General features: G+C 41.1%; 2 protein-coding genes across 6 annotated transcripts in view; one reads left to right on the plus strand and one right to left on the minus strand.

Moving 5' to 3' along the window:
* Window positions 1-12,739, plus strand: part of TCP11L1 (t-complex 11 like 1) — a 36,563-nt gene extending 23,824 nt beyond the window's left edge. For all 5 annotated transcript variants that reach the window (XM_040258971.1, XM_040258968.1, XM_040258973.1 and 2 more), the window contains exons 7-10: window positions 79-275; window positions 3,143-3,324; window positions 5,158-5,330; window positions 8,707-12,739. In XM_040258971.1, the coding sequence (XP_040114905.1) occupies window positions 79-275; window positions 3,143-3,324; window positions 5,158-5,330; window positions 8,707-8,909 (755 nt within the window). In that variant the 3' untranslated portion in view covers window positions 8,910-12,739. The remainder of the gene's footprint in view (window positions 1-78; window positions 276-3,142; window positions 3,325-5,157; window positions 5,331-8,706) is intronic.
* A 3,194-nt stretch (window positions 12,740-15,933) lies between these two features.
* The window catches only part of CSTF3 (cleavage stimulation factor subunit 3), a 67,848-nt gene continuing 56,688 nt past the window's right edge, over window positions 15,934-27,093 (minus strand). Inside the window, exons 11-21 of the mRNA XM_040258967.1 lie at window positions 25,940-26,049; window positions 25,451-25,567; window positions 25,112-25,186; window positions 23,618-23,761; window positions 23,148-23,250; window positions 21,811-21,880; window positions 20,335-20,530; window positions 18,122-18,275; window positions 17,315-17,409; window positions 17,106-17,166; window positions 15,934-16,602 (exon numbers count right to left, since the gene is read on the minus strand). Of these exons, the coding sequence (XP_040114901.1) occupies window positions 16,400-16,602; window positions 17,106-17,166; window positions 17,315-17,409; window positions 18,122-18,275; window positions 20,335-20,530; window positions 21,811-21,880; window positions 23,148-23,250; window positions 23,618-23,761; window positions 25,112-25,186; window positions 25,451-25,567; window positions 25,940-26,049 (1,328 nt within the window). The 3' untranslated portion in view covers window positions 15,934-16,399. The remainder of the gene's footprint in view (window positions 16,603-17,105; window positions 17,167-17,314; window positions 17,410-18,121; window positions 18,276-20,334; window positions 20,531-21,810; window positions 21,881-23,147; window positions 23,251-23,617; window positions 23,762-25,111; window positions 25,187-25,450; window positions 25,568-25,939; window positions 26,050-27,093) is intronic.

Here is a 27,093-nt window from a genome sequence, read left to right on the forward strand (position 1 = left end):
CAGGATGATCTTCCCTAAAGTAATTCTGGGAAGTGTCTCAGAGTGTTCAGTAATGTTCCAAGTCTTGCTTTTTCACAGATTCCCTGGACTTTGTCACCCAGTGGCTGCAAGAAGCCACAGATGACCTTATGAGTCAGAAGTATAAAAATGCCCTGCCGGCTGCAGGAGGGGCCGCCGGCCCTGGGGACGGTCCGCGGCTAGATCCCGTGGCCGTCCAGAATTACGCGTACCTGAAGCTTCTGAAGTGGGACCACCTCCACCGACCTTTCCCTGAAGTAGGTGCTCCAGGGCAAGCTTACTGCTCGTTTCTTTCTTGTACTGCTGAGCTTCTGAAGAATAATAGTTACAGCTCGCATAGCAGAAAGTTGTTCCTTTGTAAACTGTATAATTCCTGGGTTTTTAGTACATTCACACAGTTGTGCTTTCATTACCACTGTTTCATTTCGGAACATTGTCATCACCCGAAAGGAAACCCTGGACCCATTAGCAGTCACTGTTCTTCCTCCTTTCTCCCCTCACCCCTTGGCAACCTACTCTCTGTCTCGATGGATTTGCCCTATTCTGGACTTTTTGTTTAAACGGAATCATACAGTATTGGCCGTTCATGTCCAGCTTCTTAGCATAAAATTCATCCATGTTGTAGCATGCATCAGTACTTCATTCCTTTTGTTTTTTTAAATTGTGGTAAAATATATGTAAAGTTTACCCCTACCTCCGGCCTTTTTTCTTTGATTGAACCCTTTGGCCTGTGGGATCTTAGTTCCCCGAGCCAGGGATGGAAGTCCCACCCACTGCCTTGGAAGGCAGAGTCTTAAACTACTGGGGAAAGTCCCTACCATCTTTAAGTGTACAGTTCTGGGCATCACGTGCGTTCACGTGGCTGTGGAGCCATCACCACCACCCGTCTACAGAGCCAGCTGAAACTCTGTGCTCTTTAAGCACTAACTCCTCCTTCCCATCCCCTCCCGTCTCCTCTGTGTTTCTGGATCTGACTGTTCTAGGTGCCGCATATGAGTGAAACCACACACTAATTTGTCCTTTTGTGTCTTGCTTGTTTCACTTAGTATACTGTCTTCAACGTTCATCCACGACGTTGCTCGTGTCCGCACTTCTTTCTGAGTCTGAATCTGTTCCATTGTGTGGCTCACCCCATTTTGCTTCATTCATCAGTTGATGGACACTTAAGTTGTCTCCACTTTTAGGCTCTTGTGAACTGTGCTGCTCTGAATATTTGGGTACAAGTTTTTGTCTAGACATGTGTTCCCACTTCCCTTAGGTATGTACCTAGGATTAGAACTGCCTGGGTCACGTGGTGACTCTTCGGTGCTGCCAGACCGTTTTCCAGAGCATCTGCCTCGTTTTGTAATCCCACCAGGAGTGTGTGCAGCTGCTAATTTGTGCTGCCGAGCGTCTGCCCTGTTTTTACTCATTCTGATGAAAACCCTAACTCAGCAATGTTGCTTTTCAGTTTTATCTAAAGAAGCTGCTTCTCTTTCCATGCAAAGCCATGTTTTTTTTTAATTTTTTGAATGTTTTTTTTACAATAAGTGCTTCTAACTGCCAGAATCCCTTAAGGAGATGACTAACAAGGGATTCCCCAGAAAATAGGTGGTTTGGTGTCTAGACCCCCTCTTCTTTTTTGAGGGCACTCAGGCTTCTTATCTCTAGCCTTCGATCCTGCTACTTCTCTAATTTTCTTTCTCAGTTCCTTATTTTTCCTTTTAAGATGTTGTGAGCCTGAGTTTTCACCTCTTGCCTCTGAGTTCCCTGTTTTGTGCCAGACCAAGCTGTAAAGAGGGTGTTGAACTAAGGGTGGGGGAAGCCTCCTTCCTGAAGAGTCACAGGCTCTCTCGTCTCTCCTGTAGATGTTTTGCTTGAAAAATTGCTGTGGGGAAAACAGTGTTTTCACTGGGGATAGGTATCCACTCTCAGAATTGATCCTTGGAAATTTCTTCCCCCCCTAGGTAAGAAGTGGATTCATTTAAAGAGAAACACACTCCCCAGACAGAGTATGGAAGGCCTGAGCAGCCCAGAAATATGGCGTGATAGTTTTTATGGGCTGGGTAATCACATTGGCTAATGAATGGGAGGATTTGCCTCCTAAACCCAAGGACTGCATACTGCTAGGAGGCTTCAAAGCAAGGGCGCTGCTGCCATGTAACAAAGTGAAGTCAAAACAGGGACTGGTAAAGCCTCTCTGTGTGACAGTAGAGGAGTATCAGCCTTCAGAGATGGTTTTTACTTCGCAGAGAGAGTTCTGGGCTAAGACTCCACGCTGTTAACGTCCTGATTTGGTGCATTGGTTTCTTATAGCAAGACCGGTCCTTAAACTTCATTTGGTTAATCTATAAAAACTCAGATCGGATGTCGTATCCCCCCAGACTCTCCATTGCCCTTTTCCCTCCCCCCACACAGGGGAGTTTGGCCCAGCCAGACCCAGGGCTGTCTGTAACCTGGGGACACCACCATGGAAATTCACTCACAGACTGCTTTCCATGTGGCTTTGGGTTACCTGTCATTCCTGCTTTTCCTATTGACAGTTAGTTTTTCTCTTTTTTTATTCACTCCCCAGTTCTTGAGAGCCTCCCTTGTGCTGGATGCTGAGGGGGATATGGAGGTGAAGAAATACATCTCACCCCTCCTTCCCCCTGGTGCCCTGGATAGAGTGGATTTATTGAGTTCTGGCTCTGCCAGCTGCTTTATATACATGGTCTTTTTTCATCTTTATTTATTTTTTACTTTTATTGAAGTATAGCTGATTTACAGTGTTGTATTAATTTCAGGCAAAGTGAATCAGTTATACATACACGTATATCTACTCTTTTTTTTTTACATTCTTTCCCTATGTAGGTCATTACGGAGTATTGAGTAATTAATTCCCTGTGCGATACAGTAGGTCCTTATTAGTTACCTATTTTATATACACTAGTGTGTACATGTCAATCCCAATCTCCCAACTTGTCCCGCTCCCCTTTTCTCATCTTTAAAACAGCCCCCCCCCAAAAATAAAAATAAAAATAAAAATAGCCCCATGAGGGAGGAATCCCCGGTTGCATAGTTGTGGGGGCTGTGGCCACACCGCCCTCTGCTGGTCACAGCTTGAACCTGCAGCTCAGGATGATTTCTGTTGTATTCATCGCAGACAGTTTTGATGGACCATTCTCGCTTCCAAGAGTTCCAGCTCCAGCTGGAGCAGCTGACCGTCCTGGGGGCCGTGTTGTTGGTCACGTTCAGCATGGCAGCCCCAGGGATCGCCAGCCGGGCTGACTTTGCCGAGAAACTCAAGATGATTGTAAAGATTCTGCTCACAGACATGCATCTGCCGTAAGTGGCCAAGAGCTGTGGGGGAGGGTCTTCAATGGATGGTGCGAGGCAGAGGGTGGCAGGGAGCAGGCTTGGGTGGGGGTTCTGCGGCGTGAGACAGAATCAGGGCCACTCACCAGGGACCGAGGAAAGCTGGCTCTCCAGTGCCCTGCAGAATTTATTCAGGGTCACACGGTCAAAGTTAGAGTCAGCTCTAGGGTTGCTGAACAAGGCTCTGGGACAGTAGCTTTCCAATGTTTGTGACCAGGACGTCTAGTACAGAAATTCGTCTTCCATGGTGACAGTGCACACTTGGACACTCATGTAACTAAAACAAAAACTTCAAAAGTGAAACTTACCCAGCTGTGCTGAATACTTCCTGATATTTCTATTATATTCTTGCTCCATTAAAAAAAATACATTGGTTATTATCCAGTGTTACCCTACGTTCACTACCAACTAACAGTTTTGTCAACACAGCCCTGGGGAAAGGTCAAATAAGAACCAAATTGCATTCTTCCAGTGTGTGTGAATGTGATTGCAGTTTTTTGCCCTTTGCACACTCCTCATAGACGTTCTGTGCTGGGTGTGAACGGGTTATTTATCAACCAGCCGCAGTCCCCGCTTGTGTGAGGGCAGCTGCTGTGTGCTCCCGCAGTGAAGTCAGGTTCGGTGATTTGTGTGGTCTCCACCTTTTGGAATGGTTCTAAATAAAGCAGCTAATGGTAAAGAACCCACCTGCCGGGGCAGGTAGACAGAAGAGACGCGGGTTCAACCCCTCAGTCGGGAAGATCCCCTGAAAAAGGGCATGGCAGCCCACTCCAGAATTCTTGCCTGGAGAATCCCATGGACAGAGGAGCCTGGTGGGCTATAGTCCGTAGGGTCACACACAGTCGGACAGACTGAAATGATTAAGCACTCACACAAATAAAACTGTATCTGATGAGGTCCAACTTAGAGGATTCTTCAAGTGGAATGTCCACAGACCTCCTCCTCCTTACAAAGTGGAGAAACTGGCTGCTGAGTTTGCACACAGCCTGAGTGTGTTCAGTGCCACGAGGGGTGTATACATGAGTCGTGACCTGGGCCTCAACAGTCGTGACTCAGGCCTGCAGGGTGTTTGCTGAGGCGAGGCCTGGCCTGAGGCCCTTGCACAGGTGTAGCCCTGGGCTGTCGCCCAAGTTCCCCACCAGTAAAACTGCTCTGTCACAGCTCCTGAGGAGTGGGGCCTGTCTGGCGCTCGCTCAGAAGGCCAGCCCCGGCGTGTCCACCTTGGCCCCAGCGCTGAGTCCCGGGGCTCAAACATTTGCTCTAGATCCAGGACAGAGGTGATTGCTTTCTTAGAAAACACCCACCACCACGAGGGCTCCCCCCAGAGATGTCAGGGGAGCCCGGGAGCCCCAGGAAATCGAGGTGTGAATTTCAACTTTAAGGTTTCAGTTCCGTTTATTCTTTGAAAGTAGTTAATACACCATGTTTCAAAAGCTAAACAGACAGAGTGGTGTTCAGTGAAAAGTTTGTCTCCTGCTACCACATTTCTGGTTGTTGGTGTTGCTCCAGAAGTGTCCAGGGCAGGCCTCGGTCAGTTCCAGCCTTATTTCACCACAGATGCAAGCAAGAAGTTGGTTTTAGATTGTTAGACCAGGTATAACCTGAGCCCTCCCCTCCCCTTTCTCTTAGAAGCTCCCCAAGTCGGGTGGACATGGTCTGAGAGGCTTGGGGCAGGGAAGGGTCGCAGTTTCCCCCTGAACCGGCCAGTCCACAAATGGGCCATGGGGGCTGGGGGCTGAGGGGACCGTGCACTCGGTTCACGGGCCCTCCCTTCTGTGCTTCTCCTTCCCTTGTCTGCTCAAGCTCCTTCCACCTGGAGGGCGCCCTGACTGCCGTCGGGGAGAAGGTCTGCCTGGAGGTGAGCAGCTGCCTTTCCCTGTGCGGCCTCAGCCCCCTCACCACGGACAAGGAGGCCGTGCTCAAGGGTCAGATCCAGGCCGTGGCCAGTCCTGACAACCCCATCCGCAGGATCGTGGGTACGTCTGGGGGGAGTCGGGGCCGGGGATGTGCCTGCGATGGGCTGGCAGACATTGCGGAGGGTTTGATGGATGACGAGTGCTGATGGGTGAGGAGAGGGATTAATCACCGTGTGGTGAGGGCGACCCCAAGTTTCGGACAAGTGACCGGCAGCCAGCACTGTCCTGAGGGCTCTGGCTTTGGAATCCCGGGTCTTGGTTCAGAACCCTGCTCCAGCACCGTGAAGTAGTGGGAAATATCTGTGCTGGTCTCTGCCCCTGGTTCCTGGCACAGAGCTCCTGAGACTCTGGTGGTTTCCTCCGTGAGAAGAGCACTGGGAGCACCTTTTATTCGAATATTTAGTCTTTTCCCCAGTTCCTGGTCCGGAGCTCCTGCAGCCTTTGGAATTTCCTGGGTTTGGGGAGCATCTTTTGTTCTGAAGAGGTGACTCTTTGGACTCCCTCTTGGGGGCTGGTCCCCGAACAGGCCAAGCCATGATTAGAAGTTTGGAACTTTCAGCCCTACCCTCCGTTCTCCAGAGAGAGAGGAGAAGAACTAGAAATGCCTGCAAGATGAACCCTTCGTGAAAATCCCAGAAGTACAGGGTTTGGAGAACTTCTAGATACGTGAGCACATCCATGGAGTGGGGCGGGTGGTGCGTGCATCCCTGCTGCACGAGAACAGAGGCTCTGGTCCTCGGAATTCTCCTCGCCTCACCTCATGGGTATCTTCACTGTTCACTTGTATCGTTTATCAGAGCCTTTATTATGTAATAAACTGGTGAAACCTCCCTGAGTTCTGTGAGCTGCTCTAGCAGATCACAAATCCACGGGAAAGGATGCCATGTGAACCTCCAATGCATAGTCAAGTCAGACAGAAGTGGTGGGTGACCTGGGGACCTACTCCTGTGGTTGATGTCTGACGTGGGCATCAGTCTTGTGGGCCTGAGCCCTTAACCTGTGGGAACAGAGGCTATGTCCAGGTGGTGTCAGAACTGAGTAAGATTGTGGGACACCTAGCTGGGGTCACAGACAATTGTTTGGTGGTGGGAACCCTTCTCCCCAGATCTGGAGTCAGAAGTGTTTTGAGGGGCTTCTGTGTTGGCTCAGATGGTAAAGAAGTCTGCAGTGCAGGAGACCCAAGTTTGATCCCTGGGTTGGGAAGATCCTCTGGAGGAGGGGATGGCAACCCACTCCAGTATTCTTGCCTGGGAATGCCCATGGACGGAGGAGCCTGGTGAGCTGGAGTCCATGGGGTCGGGCAGAGTCAGACACGACTGAAGCGACTTAGCACATGTGCCTGGTGGTCCAGTGGTTAAGGCTGCACACTTCCAGTGCTTCCACTGCTCGGGGCACAGGTTTGATCCCGGGTTGGGGAACTAAGATCCCACATACCATAAGGCGCGGCCAAAAGAAAAAGAAACACAAAACAAAACCCAGAAGTGTTTTGGGCGTTGTAGCGGGGCAAGGGTGAGGAGAAGCACAGCTGTAGTACAAGACTAGGATGGATTTTCGATGCAAGTACTTGAGCAAGTGATGTGATGCTGGAGATTCTTCGTCTCTAAACCAAGTAATACCAGCACCTCTAGGGTTGCTGAGAGGACTGCAGGTGATCATATTAAATATAACTAAGCTCCTTGCTGCCAAACTTGGCAGCACATAGTGAGCACTCTGCAACAAGTTGCAATTATTAAAACTATTACTGTGCTCTATGAGCTGTTCCTTTCCTTCATCACTGGTTGATCAAGGAACACATCTAATATTTAATTTTTAGGATTATTGTTATTTGATTGTGAAGTCCTTCCTCAACTTCTTTATGAAATCAGATAGCTGTTCACCTTATAAAATAATGAAAAGTTAGCAGGCTTCAGGCAAAAGCAGAATGATCCATGGGTATCAGATTCTGAGTAGAGGCGGAACCAGCGATATGGCTGTGCTGCTAATACTAGCACTTGTTTTTCTTTATTCCTAGGTAATATTTTATGATGGAGAAGGACATGGCAACCCACTCCTCTCAGCCCAGGAGTCTTGCCTGGAAAATTCCATGGACAGAGGATCCTGGTGGGCTACAGTGCACAGGGTCACGAAGAGTTTGCCTCTACTGAGTGACTGAGCAAAATATTTTATGAAAAGAAAGAAAGTTAGTCGCTCAGTCCCATCTGACTCCTTGCGACCCCGTGGTCTGTAGCCCATAGAATTCTCCAGGCAAGAATACTGGAGTGGGTTGCCATGCCCTTCGCCAGGGCGTCTTCCTGACCCAGGGGTTGAACCCAGGTCTCCCAAGTTGACAGGCAGATTCTTTAGCATCTGAGCTTCCAGGGAAGCCCTGCCAAAACTAGAATGCTGTCAGAAGTGGGATTTATAAAAAGGGTGACATGAATCAGTGTTTTTTTTAAATGTTAGATTTTTCCACCCCAGCCCTGCCTTAGTTACAGTTTCGTCTTTGGATTCCTCAGGGGGAGCCTCCTGATGTTGCAGGGCCCTCAGACCCTCAAAACTATTGTTGTCAAGTGGGGTGTGGGTGCGGGAAGCAGCTGAGAGGAGACCGCTGGCTATCAGGCTGCTCCCTTGGTTCTGCCAGCTAAGTTGTGCCAGTGGCGGTGTGTTACTGGGATCCAGAGTGTCAGTCAGTCACACCGGAGAAGGTTCCCTAGTTGAGGGGGGCATGAAGTTTGAAAATGCTTATTCAATATAAATGCCCCTGTTGCTTTTGTAATAAAATCTGCAAGGTTGCGGCTTGCACACTTTTTTGGCAGCTGAGGCTGCACAGGAAGGTACAGCACTATCATGGCGTGAGGGTGGGGGCTAAGAAAGCATCAGACTAAGTGATTCCAGGGAGTAGGACAAGCTGCCCTCAGCTGCGTGAGCTTCACTGCAGGCCCTGGACAAGGAGGCTCAGGCTTCTCTCATGGGCTTTGTGGGAAACACTAGACCACAGGTTAGCAGTGCTGGAACCGTCTTTCTTTCTCCTCTTTTTGGAACTTGTATCTCTTGCTTTGTTTTTCCTCCCACTTTTTATGTGATCTTCAACAGTGGCTAATGTTGGTCTCTTTGCGCCTTGCTCCTCTGAGAGCAGAGCCTGTCAGCACCCTAGACTCTCCTTAATCATCCATACATTTATCCTTGCTTTCCAAGTATATAATTTGGGACATTGCCTGGAGGCCGGGTCTCCAGGTGGCAGGCACTGGGAGAGAGCGACAGACAAGAGGAGCATGGTCCCACCCCGTGGAGGGAACATTACCAAAGAGATGAATGTTCAGAAGTGGGAGGTGCCCCAGGGTGATCAGGGAAGACTTTCTCAAAAAGGTGATGTTTAGGCTAACAACTGAAGCATAAACAGAAGTTCGTAAAGTCCCCCTGACTAGGAAACAAACATCTGCTTTCTCTTCAATCACAGATTCCCGAATCCTGACCTTCTTAGACACCTACCTTGCCTCAAGTCATCAGAAGCCATCGCCCATAGCCCCTGGGGGATTGGGTCCGATTCAAAAAGAGCTGGAGGAAGTTGCCGTTAAATTCGTGCGCCTGGTCAACTATAACAAGATGGTGTTCAGTCCCTACTATGATGCGATCCTCAGTAAGATCCTCACCAGATCCTAACATGTATAGTCCCTGTAGCAGCAGTATTACTTGCTCAACCTGTTCTCAGCTGTGATGTGGCTTTGGAAAATGGCTATTTAGTACATTTCTGTTTAATAGCACTGATTCCAAAAGGAAGAATATTGTGTATCAGTGTTGAGAAGACTTGTTGGAAAATGCACTGAATTCTCTTTTGGGGGTTTGTATTTATGAGTGCAAGTTTACAAATCAGAGAGGCTGTTGTCCTGAGTTTCGTAGGTAGCACTCAGCTTTTAACAGGACTGTCCTGTGTCTCCACCCCCGGTGTAGCATGGTCGTAGCTGCCTGGCTCTCCCTGGAGTCTGAGACCGCTCTTCTGCCATCTGGGTGGTTTTTCTTCTAGACACCCGAGAGTATCTGACAGCCACCCCCGAGTGAAGAAGGCAAGCCATGATGCCTTTAGACTCGTGCCTCTCTGGCACAGCCCGCCCCTCCTTCCTTCTGGTATTTTATGTTAGAAGAACTTTATAAATCTTACTGCCTCCCATGTGCCCCCCTCGACCCCCAGTTATTTATTGCTTTCTCCCCTCCTGGTCTAGCCAGAGCCCTAGAACCTTTCATTCTAGTTGAGTTATTAATATTTGATTTAAAAAAGCTTCCTCTTTTCTACAAAATCACTTCTAAACCTGGATGATAGTGTTTATGGGATGTAGAGAAAGGAAAATTCTTTGATTTTTATGTCTTGAAAGTTGAGGAATTAAAAAAAAATAATATGTTAGTGTAATATAAAAGAAGACAGATATTGGAAGTTTTTACTGAAAAGTTCACTCTGATACAACACCTCGAGGTATTGACTGAATTTGAATTCCAGAATTGGATTTAAGTGTTTTCAGATAAAATAGCATAAGCTCACTTACTTCTCAGGTAATGAAGTTATAGGAAATCTCTGGTTTTTGAGCAGTATTTATCTAGGAACTTGAGTGACCAGAGTTCCTGACATATCCTGTGGCTAAAAGGGTAGCTTGGGGTCTCATAGATGACCTGTTTTGTTAAAAAATAAATGTGTATCTTAGATTGGGACGTTATGTGAGAAAGCGAACTGTGAAGTCATTGGGGTGATCCCCAGCTGCCAGAACCACAGGGGTGGCGTCATGCAAGGAACCCCTTCATTCAAGCCCAGAAGGGCAGGGGTGGAGCTGGGGACAGGGTTGGGGAAACATCCACCCTGTGGACCATCTAGTGATACCAGGTTCCAGAGGAGCTACTGGTTATACTGGGAGGGATGTGATTTCTCCATCTATTGGCTTCAGACTGCACTCTAATATTTTTACTTGCAGTCAGAAATGTATGCTGGGTTCCATGGTCAGAGGTCATACTAATAAAGTTTAGTCTCAAGGACAAATCCTCCCTGGTTTCCTGGGAAGAGGTTAAAAGCTCAGTAAGTAGAATTTAAAGAATAAAACACATCTTCTGTAGCGCCTTCAGTGATGTCACCTCTGGAATTGTTCCTGGAGGTCAGGCTGCCGTGGCAGCTGCGCTCACTGGTCCTGGAGAATGAGGTTCAGTGGGCGGGGTGGGGAGGGCACTCTGGCTTGCCTCCACCTCAGTGTTCAGGGGTTCCCCACCCCATCCAAGGATGTGGGAGAGAGGGGTGTAACCCCCACAGATACAGGGCGGGTCACCACCTCCTGTAGTCATTTTCCCTAAATCTCGAGTTCTTCATTCTGCTTTCTTCTGTAAGAATTAACTCTTAGTAGATTTCTTTTCCCCCTCATGGGTTCCTACATGGATAGAGTGACATTTGGACAGTTTGAAATCTTGATGCCCATGTAACAGGGAGCTTCACAGACTCCTCATGGGTTCCTACATGGGTAGAGTGACGTTTGGACAGTTTGAAATCTTGATGCCCGTGTAACAGGGAGCTTCACAGATTCCTGTGGCTGCCACTACCTCAGTGTCCCCTGGTGGAATTCTACAAGAGCCAGAATGAAGACGGTGAAGTTCAGAATCACGATATTCATATTGAATCGTTTTGCTGTTGCTCTTTGAAGATAAGTGAGCTAGTTTTTCTTCCTGGAATCTCATAGGATTATCACTAAGGGCCAGGAAAATTCATTTAGTTATTTAGTCACTCAGGAAATGTCTAAGCATCTACTTAGAACTCCCCCACCACAGGATATTTTGTCCCTCCAAGACAAAAATACCTTTGGCATATAAATTATCCTTCAAAATTGAACTGGTTTTATATATATACTGCATGTGGATTGGATTTGACATGGTTTCCTGCCTAAAAGGTTTTGTGGAAAACATATCTTTAGGGAAGTGCTAAGTTTATTTGGCAATAGTACTTCACTACAAATGGGTAGAATGCACCTTGAGAGCTGGGTTGCTATCAGCAGGTCAGTTTAATTTCTCTGATAGTTTCCTAAATGAATGAGTGAGTTAGTGAGTGAATAAATGTCTAGAAGTCAGCTGTCAATTGATTAGGTGACTAGTGGGTGGAGTCTCCCTGTATGTATTTTTCTTTTTTTAATCTCATTAATTCTAAAGCAAGCTGTAAAATGTGATTGTTCATGTAATGTAACCCTATAAATATACTTCAGGTAAGAGTTACACTGATATGTCTTACTGATTAATGCAGTGGACAGGTATATAGGAACTTTTTCTCTGTGAAGAAAAGTTATTAAAAAGTTTGACTCAGTAGGCATATAACATGCACATTACTGGCTGACAATTCTGAATGGCTTATTTAGCAGTTCTGTTTTTGTGGCTTATTTTAATTTCTCCAGTCTTAAGATTCCTGGGAATAGAACAGCCTAATTTCCTGCTGAATTTCAAGGGAGTGAATTAGGTGTTTGCTGTTTGATTTCCAGTGATCTTTTGACATGCCCTGACTTGTATGTAATTTGTATTTCTTTTGCGGCAGAATAGTAGAGTGGGAAGACTAACAGCTGTCAAGAAACCAGAGTTCTAATCCCATTTCTGTCATGTGATTACCTGGAGCAAATCAGGACCCATTTTCAATACCCATAAAATGAAAGGACTAGAAAAGGGCCTTTCAAGTCTGACATTCTGTGATAAATTTGACTGGAATAACTGAAGTAGACTGCGGTCGGATTGTGCAGAAAGATCCTGATTTAGAGGAAGATCTGGGTTGAGTCGTTTCTCTGTTGCCTTCTTGCAAGGTTCTGTGGTATTGGGCCATTCTTCCTTCAGTTCAGTTCAGTTCAGTTGCTCAGTCGTGTCCGACTCTTCGCGACCCCATGAATCGCAGCACGCCAGGCCTCCCTGTCCATCACCAACTCCCGGAGTTCACTCAGACTCACGTCCATCGAGTCAGTGATGCCATGCAGCCATCTCATCCTCTGCCATCCCCTTCTCCTGCCCCCAATCCCTCCCAGCATCAGAGTCTTTTCCAATGACAAGAATACTAATTCACACTTCCTGTGAGGATTAAATTTGATAATGGATATTAGAATGCTTTGTACACACAAAAGAACTATAAATGGCTTTATTAGCAACAAAGGAGAGTATTGTAACCTTTTTGCCTGTAGGTGATGACAGATCTGACTGCCGGTGCCCAGCCTCTTTCAGTCAAGCATGTTTGACAGGCCTATAGGGAAGGTTTGCCTCCTATCCTGTCCCAAGACTGTTACTTTCTTTTATCATCTCTTCTGTACCAGAGCTGCAATCTTACTTCTCTTATATGCGGCCACTCACCTGCACTCCAGTGATTGCTCACTTCCACCTCCACGTTATTTGAAGTAAATGAATGGATGACTGAATGGTAGTGGGTGACAGGCTATGAAACTCATATTAAAAGGCACTATCTCATTGAAAACCTAAATAAAGAATTACAATGATGTTTGCAATTGTGTATTTATATTGGGTTTTATATACCTGTTTTAATGGTTTACTTTTTTTTTTAATGGTTTGCCTTTTTATTCATTTTTCAAAGCACCTTCATGGGACAGGGAAAGGGGAAACTTTTAAGCCTGAAAATCCTCTATTAACCTATCGAATGTTCACTGATACTTTCAGAAAAAGCTAGAGTCCTAGAAATGCGTCAGAAACCTGAGCAGGCAGAATTTTACTTAAAACTGCCTTTAGTGTGGATTTCTGTCTTACCAATGTTGCCTTCTGAACTAACTTATAGTTTAGAAGGCGTGATCTGATGGAATTTCACTTAATTTAGAAATCAGTTGTGTCTGGCGTTGGTATTAATAGTCAGACTTCACCATTTTTTGTGTTTGTTTTATCTGAACTAAGCCTAGCTTCCCTGGTGGCTCAGGTGGTAAAGAATCTGCCTGCAATGCAGGAGACGTGGGTTTGATCCCTGGGTAGGGAGAAGGAAATGGCGACCCATTCCAGTATTCTTGCCTAGGAAAATCCCATGGACAGAGGAGCCTGGCATGGGCTACATGGGGTCACAAAGAGTCAGACGTGACTTAGTGACTAAACAACAACCTATCTGAACTAAACGTTGAGAATCTTTAAGTGCAACTTTTGACTTAAAAGCAACCTTAAAATCAAAGTAACACTTTTTTTTCTTTCGTATTCTCATTGCCTCTGCTGTGGGATCAAAGCAGAAATTTGGTCATGTCTTGGACAGGGAAGAAAATTTAGTACAAGGAATTGGTTTTTTTAACTTTTATTCCCAGAGCTGATAAGCTATCTTCTGTTAAATATTTAAAGTTTTACCTAAATCAGTAATATGGTAACTGAGTTTTGTTAACCTAGCATGAATAAACCATTCAAGAATTCTGAAATTTGTATTAAATAAAATATAACTGCACTTGTGAACATCACAGTCGAGTAAGAACTACCAACTTTAATGAAGTTTGCTTTGGGAATTGAAATGTAAAAACCAAAATTGATGAACATGGTGATTTTAATTTTACTATCACGCACATCAACTCTTACTTTTACATATTAAGTATATGCCAGTAGACGATTATAAAATTACCAAATTCATAATTATCCCCCAAGGTCAGCATGCTGACAAAAGTGGTTTTATATTTTCGTTCTTTTCCAGTAGTACAATTTGATCACGTTTATATTTACTTTAGCTATAACCTTTTACTTTATGTGGCTACATAGATAAAACTGCTTGTTTGAAATTTAGTGCTAAAAGCCAGAGTTTGACTGATTTTTGTTTAGGAAGGATGTATGGTCCTTAAATTTTATCCAGTTCTAGAATTGTGAAGAGATGCTATCATTGTTTTTATGAAGAGGAAAGATATGAATATCTTTTGGTAATTTCTCTGCTTCCAGCAATATGGATATATGAGTCCTTAGACATGTAGGATTGGCTATATATACCACAGGAGCCTGCACATAGAGTTCCAAAAGTGAGTTCCGATTTCTAACATCATGCTACTTGATGTTAGATGAAGGAATTATCAAACATTCACACAGAATCATACTAAAAACCAAAAGTGTATATATATAGACAGAACATTAAGTTCTATATATATATATATATATACACATACATATATATATAGAATATTCAGAAAAAGTTTTCTTCTTAATAAATAATTTATTTGAAGTTTAAATGTCATATCATTTCTAGGGGAAAAAAATCTTAGAAATAAATGCAGTAGGAGCAATTATAATACATATAAATGGCCTTAACAGTCCTTAGTCCCCAGAGAAGGCAATGGCAACCCATTCCAGTGTTCTTGCCTGGAGAATCCCAGGGACAGAGGAGCCTGCTGGGCTGTCGTCTATGGGGTCGCACAGAGTCGGACACGACTGACACGACTTAGCAGCAGCAACAGTCCTTAGTAGCACTTTTCACCAAGGTAGGTAGGGGTATGTATGTGTGTTTTCTTGTTACAATGCTTAAAAAAAAAAAAAAAAAAAAGGCTCATTTTCCTTGCATAATCATATGGCTTTGTTTGCTCATATGGAAACACTCTTACAGACCATTACAGGTATTTGAAATCAGTTTGTCGTCTTTAATACACTGCACTCCAGGAAAGATTCCGTATCTCTCTATTTTAAACTCTGCTATATGGTACTGCTTGTGCCTTTCAGATTGTATTGTTGATAACCATGATATTAAAAAGAAAACCCACACAGCTTAAAAATGATACTTAACAAAATCTGAGGTAGAGCTGACTTTTTAAAGGAAATTTTACTCAGCTTTACTGGTAAAATACTGGAGACACACTTTTGATCAACTTAGGTAAGTATAACCTTGCTACATATAATTTATATGAGAAACTGATATAACTTTTCTTCATTTGTAGAAATAGTTGAAGCTGAAATTTAATCACACTTGAATTCAAATTCTAAATTGTGTACCCAATATGTAAGATTGTCCCTTTATAGCCTTACTACTTTTCCTCTTTTTTTTTGGTGGGGGGAGGGATCCTTATTTTTAGCATTTATTCTGAATCACAAGCCTCAGGGCTCAACTTGTTTTTGGTCTAGTTGTCTAAAAATGAGCCTAGAGGAGGTAATGCTCCTAACAAAGAGCAAAACAATTCTTCGGACTTACTTTTTAAGGATAAATTTTTGCTCGCTGTAATCAGTTTTTGGTTACTTGGCCACAGTTTTATTTATTTTTTTGATAGGTTAAGAAGTGGATTTATTCAGAGCGAAACACACTCCACACACTGGACCATCGCAGAGGGCCAGTGCAGCCAGCCAATAGTTTTTCTTTAATGCTATCTTTGTTTAGCGTTTGAAAAAAAATGTTCTTGAACACTGAAATACATGTGAGAGCAAGACAGTGAGTGAGTGATTCAAGGAACACCCACACTATGTCACTTTTAAGAGAGACGAAAGATAAAATATCTCAGACTCCCTCAGATTTAATTTGGGGAAAATGCATTCATATTTGAGGATTTCTAAAATGTTTAATTTACCTCTTAAAAATGGATCCTTCATGTTTCCAAACAGTAGCAAAAAAGACCAGGAAAGGACAATAGTTGTATATATGGTAAATACAAGGTGACTTTTCTTGTATTGTTGACATTTCTTTTTAAACTGTATTGGCTAAATAACATAAGCTGCTATTTCAAATGTGAAGGAAAGCAGCACCAGGAGACATGACTTTTTTTGAGATCCTTTTATTTTTTAAAGGATTGTTTTAAAATGTTAAACTACAAAACTGATTCCGTACATTCTGCCATAAATAAAACGAACAATAAGGCAGGACTCTACATAAGCAAACCAAAAACAGCTGTTTTCAGAAAATGTGATAAAATGCTTTACAATCATAAGCCATCCAGTTTTTAAAATAAAACTGTTGAAAACCCACAAGTCTTCAAGTGGTACATACAAGACACCCTTGAAGCAGGAACAAAATGTGGTTCTGCCACTTCTTAGAGCATAGGTCTGTTCCAAATCCTAAAATTCACGTAGATTGGTTGGTTGTTCTCGAGAACCATATGATAGAGGCACCAATGACAATACAACTTTGTTTCCAAGAACCTTGTAACAAAGCATTGTCTCTTTAAACATATGACTTAGAGGCAAAAGGATAAGAGTTTTCTTCCGAGGCAGGTGCTACACCTGCTTCACCGAATTCGCTTCTGCTGCCTTGCTCTGTAAATGTCATGAACAGGGGGAACCACAGCTCCCTTTTCCTCATCTTCATCTGAATCCTCATTGGGCCTTTTGACAGCCTTCGTGAGCACTGCATTACTTTCCACTGGGCCGTTGCCTTCTACGGCTAGCTCTGGGGCTCCTCCAGTAATGATCCTCACAGCTTCTTCAACTGCTATTGAAGCAAAACAAAAGGACTATTGGAGGGTGTTTACAAGTATGCTACTGTGTCATTCACTTGTTTATACAGCAGAAACTAACACAACATTGTAAAGTAACTATAGCCCAATTTAAAAAAAAAAAAAAGTATGCTGTGAAGGAATACATATGTACTACTTTGGATACTTTATCATTTTGTAGCCTCCTATTAGCAAATTCTGAGATAGTACCACTGATACTAAATAAAGACAAAAAACTAAGGTTAAAATTAATAAAGTTTTCATAAGCAAAATTTGATAGTGCATGTTCACATGAATAGAAAAGCTTTTTATGATATTTTTCTTAGTAGAATTAGAACATGAACTGGCCTCTCTGTACCAAAGAGGGTTTGGACCCCTGCGAGGTGTCACTGTACTGCCGCAAGGTGGCTAGCTGGTTTTGGAAACTTCAGTGGCGATCTCTCCTGTCTTGGAGACAATAATGTGAATTCCACTCTAAAAATGGAGCCTCATCACTTACTATTTGGTATCTTGCATCTTCGGAAAATTTCCATTAGTTCATCCACTTGTACAAAAGGACCCTATTTTGACACAAAGAAAACTTAATCCCCAATAATCTGATGAGTTAAAATAGCCCCACTTTGTATTTCCCATGATAAAAGAGAAAAAGTACTTAATTACTGTATTTACCCATAGAGCAAATATCTGTAATGAAAATGGTGAACAAACCTGGAAACAAATAGGAGGAGGGAGAAGTTTCATTAAAACAACTGCTGCAGGTGGCACTGGGAACACTCCACCAGGGACAGGGTGTAAGCCTGGAGCTGTAAGAGAAAGGAATATAGGAATGGGACGGAAGAAATTTCTATACATGTAATAACTAACATAAGTAATTTGTACATAAATTACTATGTACAAAGAGTCTTTGTTCTGGACATCTTAAAACGTTTTTAGTGTTTTATATGTTTGACCAAACTCAAGTGGGTGAGACAGTGAAAGCAGTCTCAACCTCATGGCCACTGAGGGGCAGAAAAGTAAACAAGTGACTTTGCATAAGATGACCCAGAACCTGAGTTAGTCAGTTTTTGTCAAAGATCATGTCTAAGCCTCACAAGTCATTTTTTCAGCAAGCCCATTTAAAGTCAGTTATACAGTAACATATTTCATTGTAAGGGCCTTGTTCAAATAGAATTCAGAGACTACTACATATTAGTATAAACAATACCAAATATCACCAAAGTAAGTTTCCAGCTGTGCAGGTAACCTGTATGTAGCGGTATTTCAGAAAACTCTTACGTATCACTGCCAAATGCATTACTGCAATCTGGATCAGTGAGGTTTTTTGTTTAAGACATTTTAAACCCATCTTGATTCAAAGATTATAGCCAAATCACTTGTCATTATTGACCCTGAGTCTAATTATTAACCTATAATGGAAAGGTCACATTAATTTGCCCCCTCCAACCCCCACACACCTCTGGATTAAACCAACAAACAAACTGAGGTCTCAGTACTGGATCTAAAGTCATGGCTTACGTGCTAAATGTCGTGGCTGAAATGGAATCATCTGCTGAGTGTCTGGTTTAGGGTATTCTGGTTTTCTATCCACTTCATCTTTCAGAACAGGCACTATAGAAGGAGCTACAACTGGGTCTGGAATTATAGCTGCTAGCTTAGCACGGGAGACATCCTGAAAATGCAGAACAGAAGAATCCTAAACCTGAAAAAGGGACTTACAGAGTAGAACTGTGCAATTCTACACTCCTGAGGATACACTAAATAACTCGGTTAAAACCACAGCGAGAATGGAGAAAGAAAAGTGAGAACTTCCATGACAGTGAAGATTGACAAGTGTAAAGAGTCATTAGACTCAGTGTCACCAGGTGGGACATTTGTAGGATCCTTTTGTAGGTAATACATACCGGGTAGATATATATACCTGATAGGTGATAGATAGCAGGTAGAGGTGGGGTAATTTGGAAGAAAATCTGCAGTTTTAGATATTTTCTGATACCTCCTTTCCACTAAAACTGAACATCATCCATCAGGTTCTCTAAGTGAAGAAGCTGATTAAGTAGGGTGCTCTTTCATGAAACCTAACAAAGCTTATCACTTACGTTAGTTCATAAGATTTTGCTAATGAAATGAAAAATTATTCCCAACACACTGTTAGAGGGGAGAAGGAATGTTTGTTGAGTAACCACTGTTTGTCAATTTTTGCCGTTCATTCACTCTTTGAGGAGGTAGATAGGATCACCTCCATTTTACAGAAGGGACTAACGCTCAAAGAGGTTCTGCTATCTCCAAGGTTATATGGCTAGGAGGCAGACAGAGGAGCTGAAAGCACGGGCCTCTCTGACCTCACCCATTCTGTCTTCTTCTCAGTGTCCCAGCAACGCCTGCCAGGGCCGAGAGGAACTCAGAGAGCCTCTTTTGCCAGCATCAAGGGATATAAGAGAATTTCATGTTCTCAAAACTTGCTGTTATGCAGTTGGTGGCAAATCTAAATGAGGACACCCACTGAGAATTGCTTTTTTTTCCTCTCTTTCCCACTCTCACTTATGTGCCACACACAAAAGCATAATGATCCTTCCCAAATACACAGAATATAAACAGAAATACAACATGGAAAATTCATGAAGATATTTTCATTAACTTCCTTAATTTCTATTTTCAACTTGGCAAAGTTGAAACAGTCTAAAGATTCCACAAAACAGTCTTAAAAATGCCTTTGGCTTTTCATTAAGAATTCGTTAAACCAGGAGCAGAATCCCCTCATCCCTGAGCAGTAACCCTAGTTCAGAACAGGAATATGGGGCTGGCACACAACTGGAGCTTCCATCAATGAAAAGGTCTGAAGTTTGTTTTAATCTGGTTCAGACACAAGACCAGTGAGACTCAGGCTACAAGAGGGCAGTGAGGAAATGAAGAATGGTGGTGAGGAACATCCTAGCTGGCTGGCCTAAGGAGACCAGTCAATCCAGGACTCGTGTGGATATAGCTTCCCCTTGGATTTTCATCTGGTCTTTGTTCACCCGACACAGAAAAATCAAGCAATGATAGAGCAATCGTTTTCTCACCAAGGGCTATTTCTAGGCTATTAATCTTTCCTTTTGGCCTGAATAAGTTCAGGTCCCAGATCTTTCTTCTTAATGGTGCAGAAGTCCAAATAGAGGAGTTCCATTCCTAGATAAGCTGTTGAGTTGACGAAAAAGTTTGTTCCAGTTTTGTTCCAGAAATGGAACAAAATTTTTGGCCGATGAAATAATTTCCTAAAGGCCTCCACTGAAGGAGCCCTGTTTCAAGCTACAAACACTTCAAAGAAATTTATGGATTTACCAAGCTATAAAGTTTTTTCATTATATCTACAACATATATAGCAGGAATTACATTTGGTTTAAGATCTCCTATCAAAACACACTCCTCAGTTTTAAGAACTGTTAGAGAAAAACTAACCTAAGTGACATTCAGATTTTCCACCTGCCCACAAAATGTAAGAAATAAGGCACTGACAATTTCAAGGAAAGAATGAAAGTTTGTTAAATCTCATTTTAATTCTCATTTTGTTCATTACTATTGATAATATTTCATAAACCCAAGGAAAATCCCTGAACTTTTTGTATTTTGCAAATCTATTCTAAAACTAGACTAGTTTCAATTTCAGAATTTACTTTCAAGTTTGTCCATGAACTATTCTAAAACATTGGGAAAGTAAAGACATCACACACGTCATGAGCCCAAGTACATACCTTATACCCAAGTGCTTTTAGTTCACTTGCAGAGCAAGGATATAAATCCATGAACTTGTATCTGTCTACCAGTAAAGCTGTTTCTTTGCCTTCATACTCTTCTTTGAATGCTGTAAACCGTCTTTTCTCCACTTTGAGTATACTAGCTAGATCACCAATATTACTTTCAAAAGCTAGAAATCGGGCCCAGATTTCTCTGTAAGAAAATAAATATAATCAATATTTCACTATCCTGGGTTTGGGACTTACAAAAACCTTCCAGTTCCCTTCCTTCCCCTTTTTTAAATTATAAGAATCTATTTTTTTTACTATAAAGATTTCTAAGCTTCAAGACAGAGTGTATAGTGAACGCCTACTCTGTTACCTAGATTCAGTCTCCATTAATATTTTGCCACATTTGCTTCCCCATGTTTTCACTTAAGTATCTGAAAGTGAATTATCGTCATCATAACCTTTCACCCTAAATACTTTCATATTTAAGGTGTTTTTGTTTTTTGTTTTTTTAGTTTTTTCTTATTTAGCCTACTTCCTATAATTTGTGGTCAATGAGACATTTATCCTAGAGACAGTAAACTAACTCTAGGTGGGGAAGAGTTGAAAAGGAACCTAGAGTTCCAATTACTCCTGAATGATATGACTTCACCATTTTGTAGTGGCATGAATTAAATTGTAGAATACATTCTTTGTACAATGTATGAATAAAAATATATTTCAAAATCTAACATGATTGTTCTCTATTTTTTCCCATTAATAGGGATCACTGGGGACAAATTAGTGCCTCACCACTGTTCTAACAGCCAAAATTAATTCTCTGAGACTCTACTTAAAATGTCAGTAAGCACCTCTGTACTAAAGTAATATAGTGACTTCCTATTTTATGCTAGGTAGGGGACTATCACAAAACTTCTATACTGGTAGACATTATTGCTACTCAACAAGAAAGTAAGAATTGGGAAAGTTAGGAAACCTGCCCAAGGTATAGCTGACTGAGCTGGAATTTGAACCCAAGACTCCAAAGCCTTACTACTCTCACTGTGCCACTGTACCATGTTGTTCCTCTGGTATAACTGACAGAGTCAAGACCATGAGTCAGCGATGTAACCTGTCAAACAAACTTTCATTTTGTAAGAGTCTTTGCTCTTGAAAAAGAGATAACAAAAATTTCAGAACTCTGCCCTAATTTGTCCGTATCAATTTGTAGGGATATAGAGAACGATATATTAAAATATTTAATAACAAATTGTTAAGGCATCTCTCAAAATAATCCTAGTCAGTATGCAAAAAAATTTTTTTTAACAAATCTTAAACAGGTATGAAAATATTGCAGGCAGCCATTTGTAAATGAAACTTCAAAACAGAAGGGAAATTTCTACTGAAACTTAGACTCACAACAAGCAAACATTCATACCATTGACTACAGTTCAAGTATTAAAGCTGCCATTAGAACCTGACCAGTAAGTTTTCACAATGGCTTACCCAGATTTCTCAGGAGGAAGACTTCCAGATGTTAAAACTCGTTCAAACAAAACTCGAGTATTATTGTCCTCTAGGATATTAAAGAAAATTTTAAATATTTTTAAAAAATTTACTTCTATAATTCAACAAAGCATTATCTCATTGAATCCTCACAAAAATCTTACGCAGAGGGGTCTAAGTATTATTACAACTAGTATTTATATATGAGGAAGCCTGAGGTTCAAAAAGATGAAGTGAATTGATTTGGCTCATTGTTAACTGAGTAATGGACCTATAACTAGAAGCCAGACCATACTAAACAAAAGGTACTGAATAGGTGGATGGGGTGGTGGACATTGGGCTTCCCTGGTGGCTCAGCAATAAAGAATCCACCTGCAATGCAGGAGATGTGGGTTCAATCCCTGGGTTGGGAAGATTTCCTGGAGAAGGAAATGGCAACCCACTCCAGTATTCTTGCCTGGAGAATTCCATGAACGGAGGAGCCTGGCAGGCTACAGTCCATGGACTCACAAGAGAGTCAGACACGACAAGGTGACTAAACAGCAACAACAAAGCTGACATCAGATTCCATCCTCAATTTTACAGTAAAAAATATTATACATACTAGTAACTATTCTAAAAAATGAAGCAAAATAATATAAAACTGGTGAGGAACATTCACTTCATACAAGAAATTTCTTTTTAATTAAATGCTCCACTGACTCACTTTCTGGAGTTAAGTCCTCTTCCAGAGAGTAGAATCACTAAGTTGAAATATAAAGTCATGTTTTAAGTTTTATTCTTTTCTACTATTTAGGCAGACAGAATGTTATTTTTTCTAAAATATCATTAAAATCATTAATATACACCTGTGATATCTAAGTTTACATCTAATTATTTACATGACACATAATTTTTTATATTTCTTAAATCAGTTTTTATACCAGAACATTTTTAGTCAAGAAATTACATATCCTGGATTGTAGTGGGGTTAAGTTGACTAAATGAGATATATACATACATATACGAATTCTCTAGCCTTCTGCCTGGTGTAAGGTAGGAACCCAATAAAGGATTGCCATTATTATTATTACAACAAAATAAAAAAATAAAGATGCTCATAAACATAATGTTTCTTTTTGAAATCTCTTCCCCAGTAGCCTCAAAGGATTTTACTCTACTATTTGGGCATCTTTGAGTTTTCGTGGCTTGAGATTTGTGGCTTTATTCCTACTACTGTTGGGACTGTGCTGCAGAATTAAAGACCATTCTGCAGAGGGAAAAATTCCAGGAACATAATATCAAAGAATGACATTGATGGTTTAATATTAACCAATACAGATCTAGATTCTACTTACCATTGAGGTGAGAAAGATAGTCAATATAGGCCAAGACATATTCTGGAATGTCTCCATATTTCTTTAGCCCCAGCTCAAAAATCTTAAAGGCAACAGATTTGTCCTAGAAGTAAAGAAAGCAAAGTACTGATTTCCATCAGATAAGATACTCAAAGAATATTAACACTACATTTAAATATGACTAAGTACATTAAGAATTACAATGGATATTAAAATCATGTAAAAACTGCAGCACTAAATACCATTCAGGGGATTTAGACTCAGAAACATGGAGTTTAATAAGGTATAAATTAGCAGGCAGAGGGGATATGAATGATGCTCCATGTAATTTTACACAGATACACTTAGGTCTCCTTTATGATACAGAAGAATTAAAGTTTAATGACAGAAACTAGGATTGCCTTTCTTTTAATTAATTTATCTCAGATAAAGGAAATTATTCTATCTTTATATTTTATTACAGGACTTACCTTACTACAGTAATATTCCATGAGTGCTGCAGTAACATAGACATGGTGGCGGGTTCTGGTATCTTCTCTTGCTTTTTTAAATATCATTCTTCCAGATTTGATCCCTTCAGCTCTTCTTGCAAATTTCATATATTGGATATATACCTATGTAAAAAAAGTATTTGTTTTCTATAGGTTAGATAGAATGTGATGCCTGTAGCATCTAATACACGCTCACCATACTTCTACACTAACATGTTTTGCTGTATAAGAAAGCAATTTGAATACCTGAGAAATTGAAAAGTGTCAATAACTTTATAGATATTGCACTATTTTTTCTGATATTAAAGATGCGTGCAAATAAATTTTTTAAAATTGAGATATAATTCACATAGCACAAAATTCACCCTTTAAATGTATAATTCTGTGATTTTTAGTGTATTCCCAAGGTTTTTTAATCATTACAATCATCTAATTCCAAACATGCTAATTAAACCTTAAGAAGGAATAAAAGTGAAAATACTAGAAAATACTAAAATTCCTTGATTTATTGCTTTAAAAACCCACTACTCTATTTTCTAAAGAACATATAATGTAACTTCATTGATAAACTGAATCATTTTATACTTTGCACTAACAGAGTACTTAACACATAATGAGTATGCAATATTTATTCGATGAACAAAGGTCTCTGGACTACACACAGGGTGACTATTGAGTAGGCTCCTGATTGGCCCAGTTTTGATGATGCCAAACCTTGCTGCCCAGATGAATGAACTCTGAGTTACTTGAGGAATGAAATTTAACTTATTTGTCATTATACTGCTGGAATCTAGCACAGTGCATAGCACAGATGCAGGCTGCTAAACGAATTTTAAAAAGATGACTAAATGCAACCAGTGGAACCCTAAGGTAAACAAACAAAAAAGGAATAGATCTGGAGTTGACTTGAGGCAGAGGGTCTAGAGCCCCATGCATTGGCCTGTCCACTTCTTCTCCTACTGAAAGAGTTCCACTGCACTTTTGCAAAAATAGTGGCTTTGAAAACCACTATTACAGAGTAGACTTCGGGATAAAGTGAGTTCCTGTCCAACTGCTTCCTAGAATGTTGGTTTCTCTTGCCTCTATTTACTTAAAAAGAAATATTTATTAAGCAACAATTACATAGCATTCAAACTATGCTCACGAGGAAGGTGTTAGAAAAAGCCCCACTGTAGCTGTTTCATACTTCTGTACTTAAAAAAAAAAAAAAAAAATAGAGCAATACCTCAGTAATTGTCAGGGACTGGGAGACAGGGAAGGGTTGACTATAAGGGGGTCACATGAGGGAATTTCTGTGGGGTGATTTAAGTGTTTCCTATTTTAATTGTGATGGTTGTCCCATGACTGTTATTAGTCAAGATTTACAGAACTAACAATTCAACAAAAACAGTAAATTTTACTTTATATAGATTAAAAAACTTTTTTATAAAAGCAGACTGCAAAGGTGGGAAAGAGATTTATAAAGTTACTTACCAAGGTGGGATCAATATCCTCAATTGCCAGAAGTCTGTTATATATACTGTGAACTTTCTCATACTTCATGCGACTCTAAGATGGTAGAGAAGAAGTGGATATAAATATATACTCATAAACAAGCAGGATTTGAGCTCTGAGGAATCCAGAGGCTGCATCCCACAAAGGCACCTGCTTTGAGCATAAATATATAATGAGCAAAGGACTAATAACTGTTCATTTTACATTATCTCTGTCTTCAAAAAGCAAATATGCCTGGCGAAGCAGCAGCTAGGAAAAAAATTCAGTGCTGCAATTAAAAAATCCAATTATAAGAAAGTTCTAAATATTTTAACTTACCTCTTCATAATCTGCATATGCAAAATAAAGAAGCATATTCTTCTTTAATAAAGTGCTTATGGCTCTTTCATATATATTAGCAGCTTCATCACTAAATAATTTGGCATTATTCATATCCTAGGAGAGAAAAAAGAAAGCTCACTTACCGTAAGTTTAATGTAGCTGAAAGAGAATAAAACACAGACTCATCATATGTATTACCTATGGACATATACATGCATTTCTGGATTCTTAAAAAATTCCTAAGACTTCTTCCATTATTTCAACATAAAAAAGAATTATGTAAGTACTCTAAATGATTCATCACTTTAATACATTAAAGAAGAGCCACCATGTTTTAGTTCTAAAGTAGTCTAATCACATAAGAGGGTCACTAAAGTTTTCAATTCTTACACATTATTACCAAAATTCAGTGTTATACTTTTAATAAATTATTGCTATATCGAAATCATGAAAAGACCAAAAAGGGTGAAAAAAATGAATACTCACCCCCTTCTCTGCTAACAGTTTACTTGATTGCTCAAGATATTGGGCAGCTTCATACCAAATATCAGGGTGATGGCCCAGCACCAGCAGGCACTGTTCATAAGCAAACATAACTAAGAGAAGACATTTGCAACATTTAATTAGAATAAACATTATTTATAAAACTATCCATATAAGTATCACAACTAAATTTTTAGGCTAAGACAGGGCCCTCGATAATGAATGATAATTAGAAATAAAAAACTTTAGTGATTATTATCATCCACCCAAACCCATTCATTTATCATTTATTAAATTAATATTTATTGAGTACCAACTATATGGTGCTGCTGCTGCTAAGTCACTTCAGTCATGTCTGACTCTGCACGACCCCATAGACAGCAGCCTGCCAGGCTCCCCTGTCCCTGGGATTCTCCAGGCAAGAACACTGGAGTGGGCTGCCATTTCCTTCTCCAAAGCATGAAAGTGAAAAGTGAAAGTTAAGTCGCTCAGCCACGTCCGACCCTCAGCGACCCCATGGACTGCAGCCTACCAGGCTCCTCCATCCATGGGATTTTCCAGGCAAGAGTACTGGAGTGGGGTGCCATTGCCTTCTCCAAACTATATGCTAAGGAATGTGAAAGACACTGTGAATATACCAGTGACTAAGACTTCCTATATTCAAGAAGTCTGCAATATTTTGGGAAGATTGATATTAAGAAAACAATTGTGAAAATAAGCATGATGAGAAAGTATAGTGTACTCTTAACTTACAGCAGCAGGACTTCACATAGTTTAGAGACTCAAGAAAGGCTTCACTAAGGAACTGACATCTAAGTGAAACCTGAAGAAGGGATAGAATCTGGTCAGATGAGAGTGTAAGTGTAAGTAGAGGCAAGAAGGACAGGAGTAGATACAAAAATGGTGCAGGCAAAGGAAATAGTACTTGCTCGGCTAAGAGAACAAGGTAAGATTAAGGAGTCATTTTAAAGTTCCAAAGTCCAGTGCTAGCAGTGGCAGAGTAGTCTGTATAAGACTAACTCTTGTGGGGAAAAAAAAAATCATCAACTGAACAATACAAAAGGCAACAATTTGAAGGCACCAGAGAATGACCAAAAGAAAAAGAAACCAGAGAGGCCTGAGCTCTAAAAACTGGAATTTAAAAAAATTGTAGACAT

Source organism: Oryx dammah, unplaced genomic scaffold, assembly GCF_014754425.2.
Source record: "Oryx dammah isolate SB20612 unplaced genomic scaffold, SCBI_Odam_1.1 HiC_scaffold_17, whole genome shotgun sequence".
Lineage (NCBI taxonomy): Eukaryota > Metazoa > Chordata > Mammalia > Artiodactyla > Bovidae > Oryx > Oryx dammah.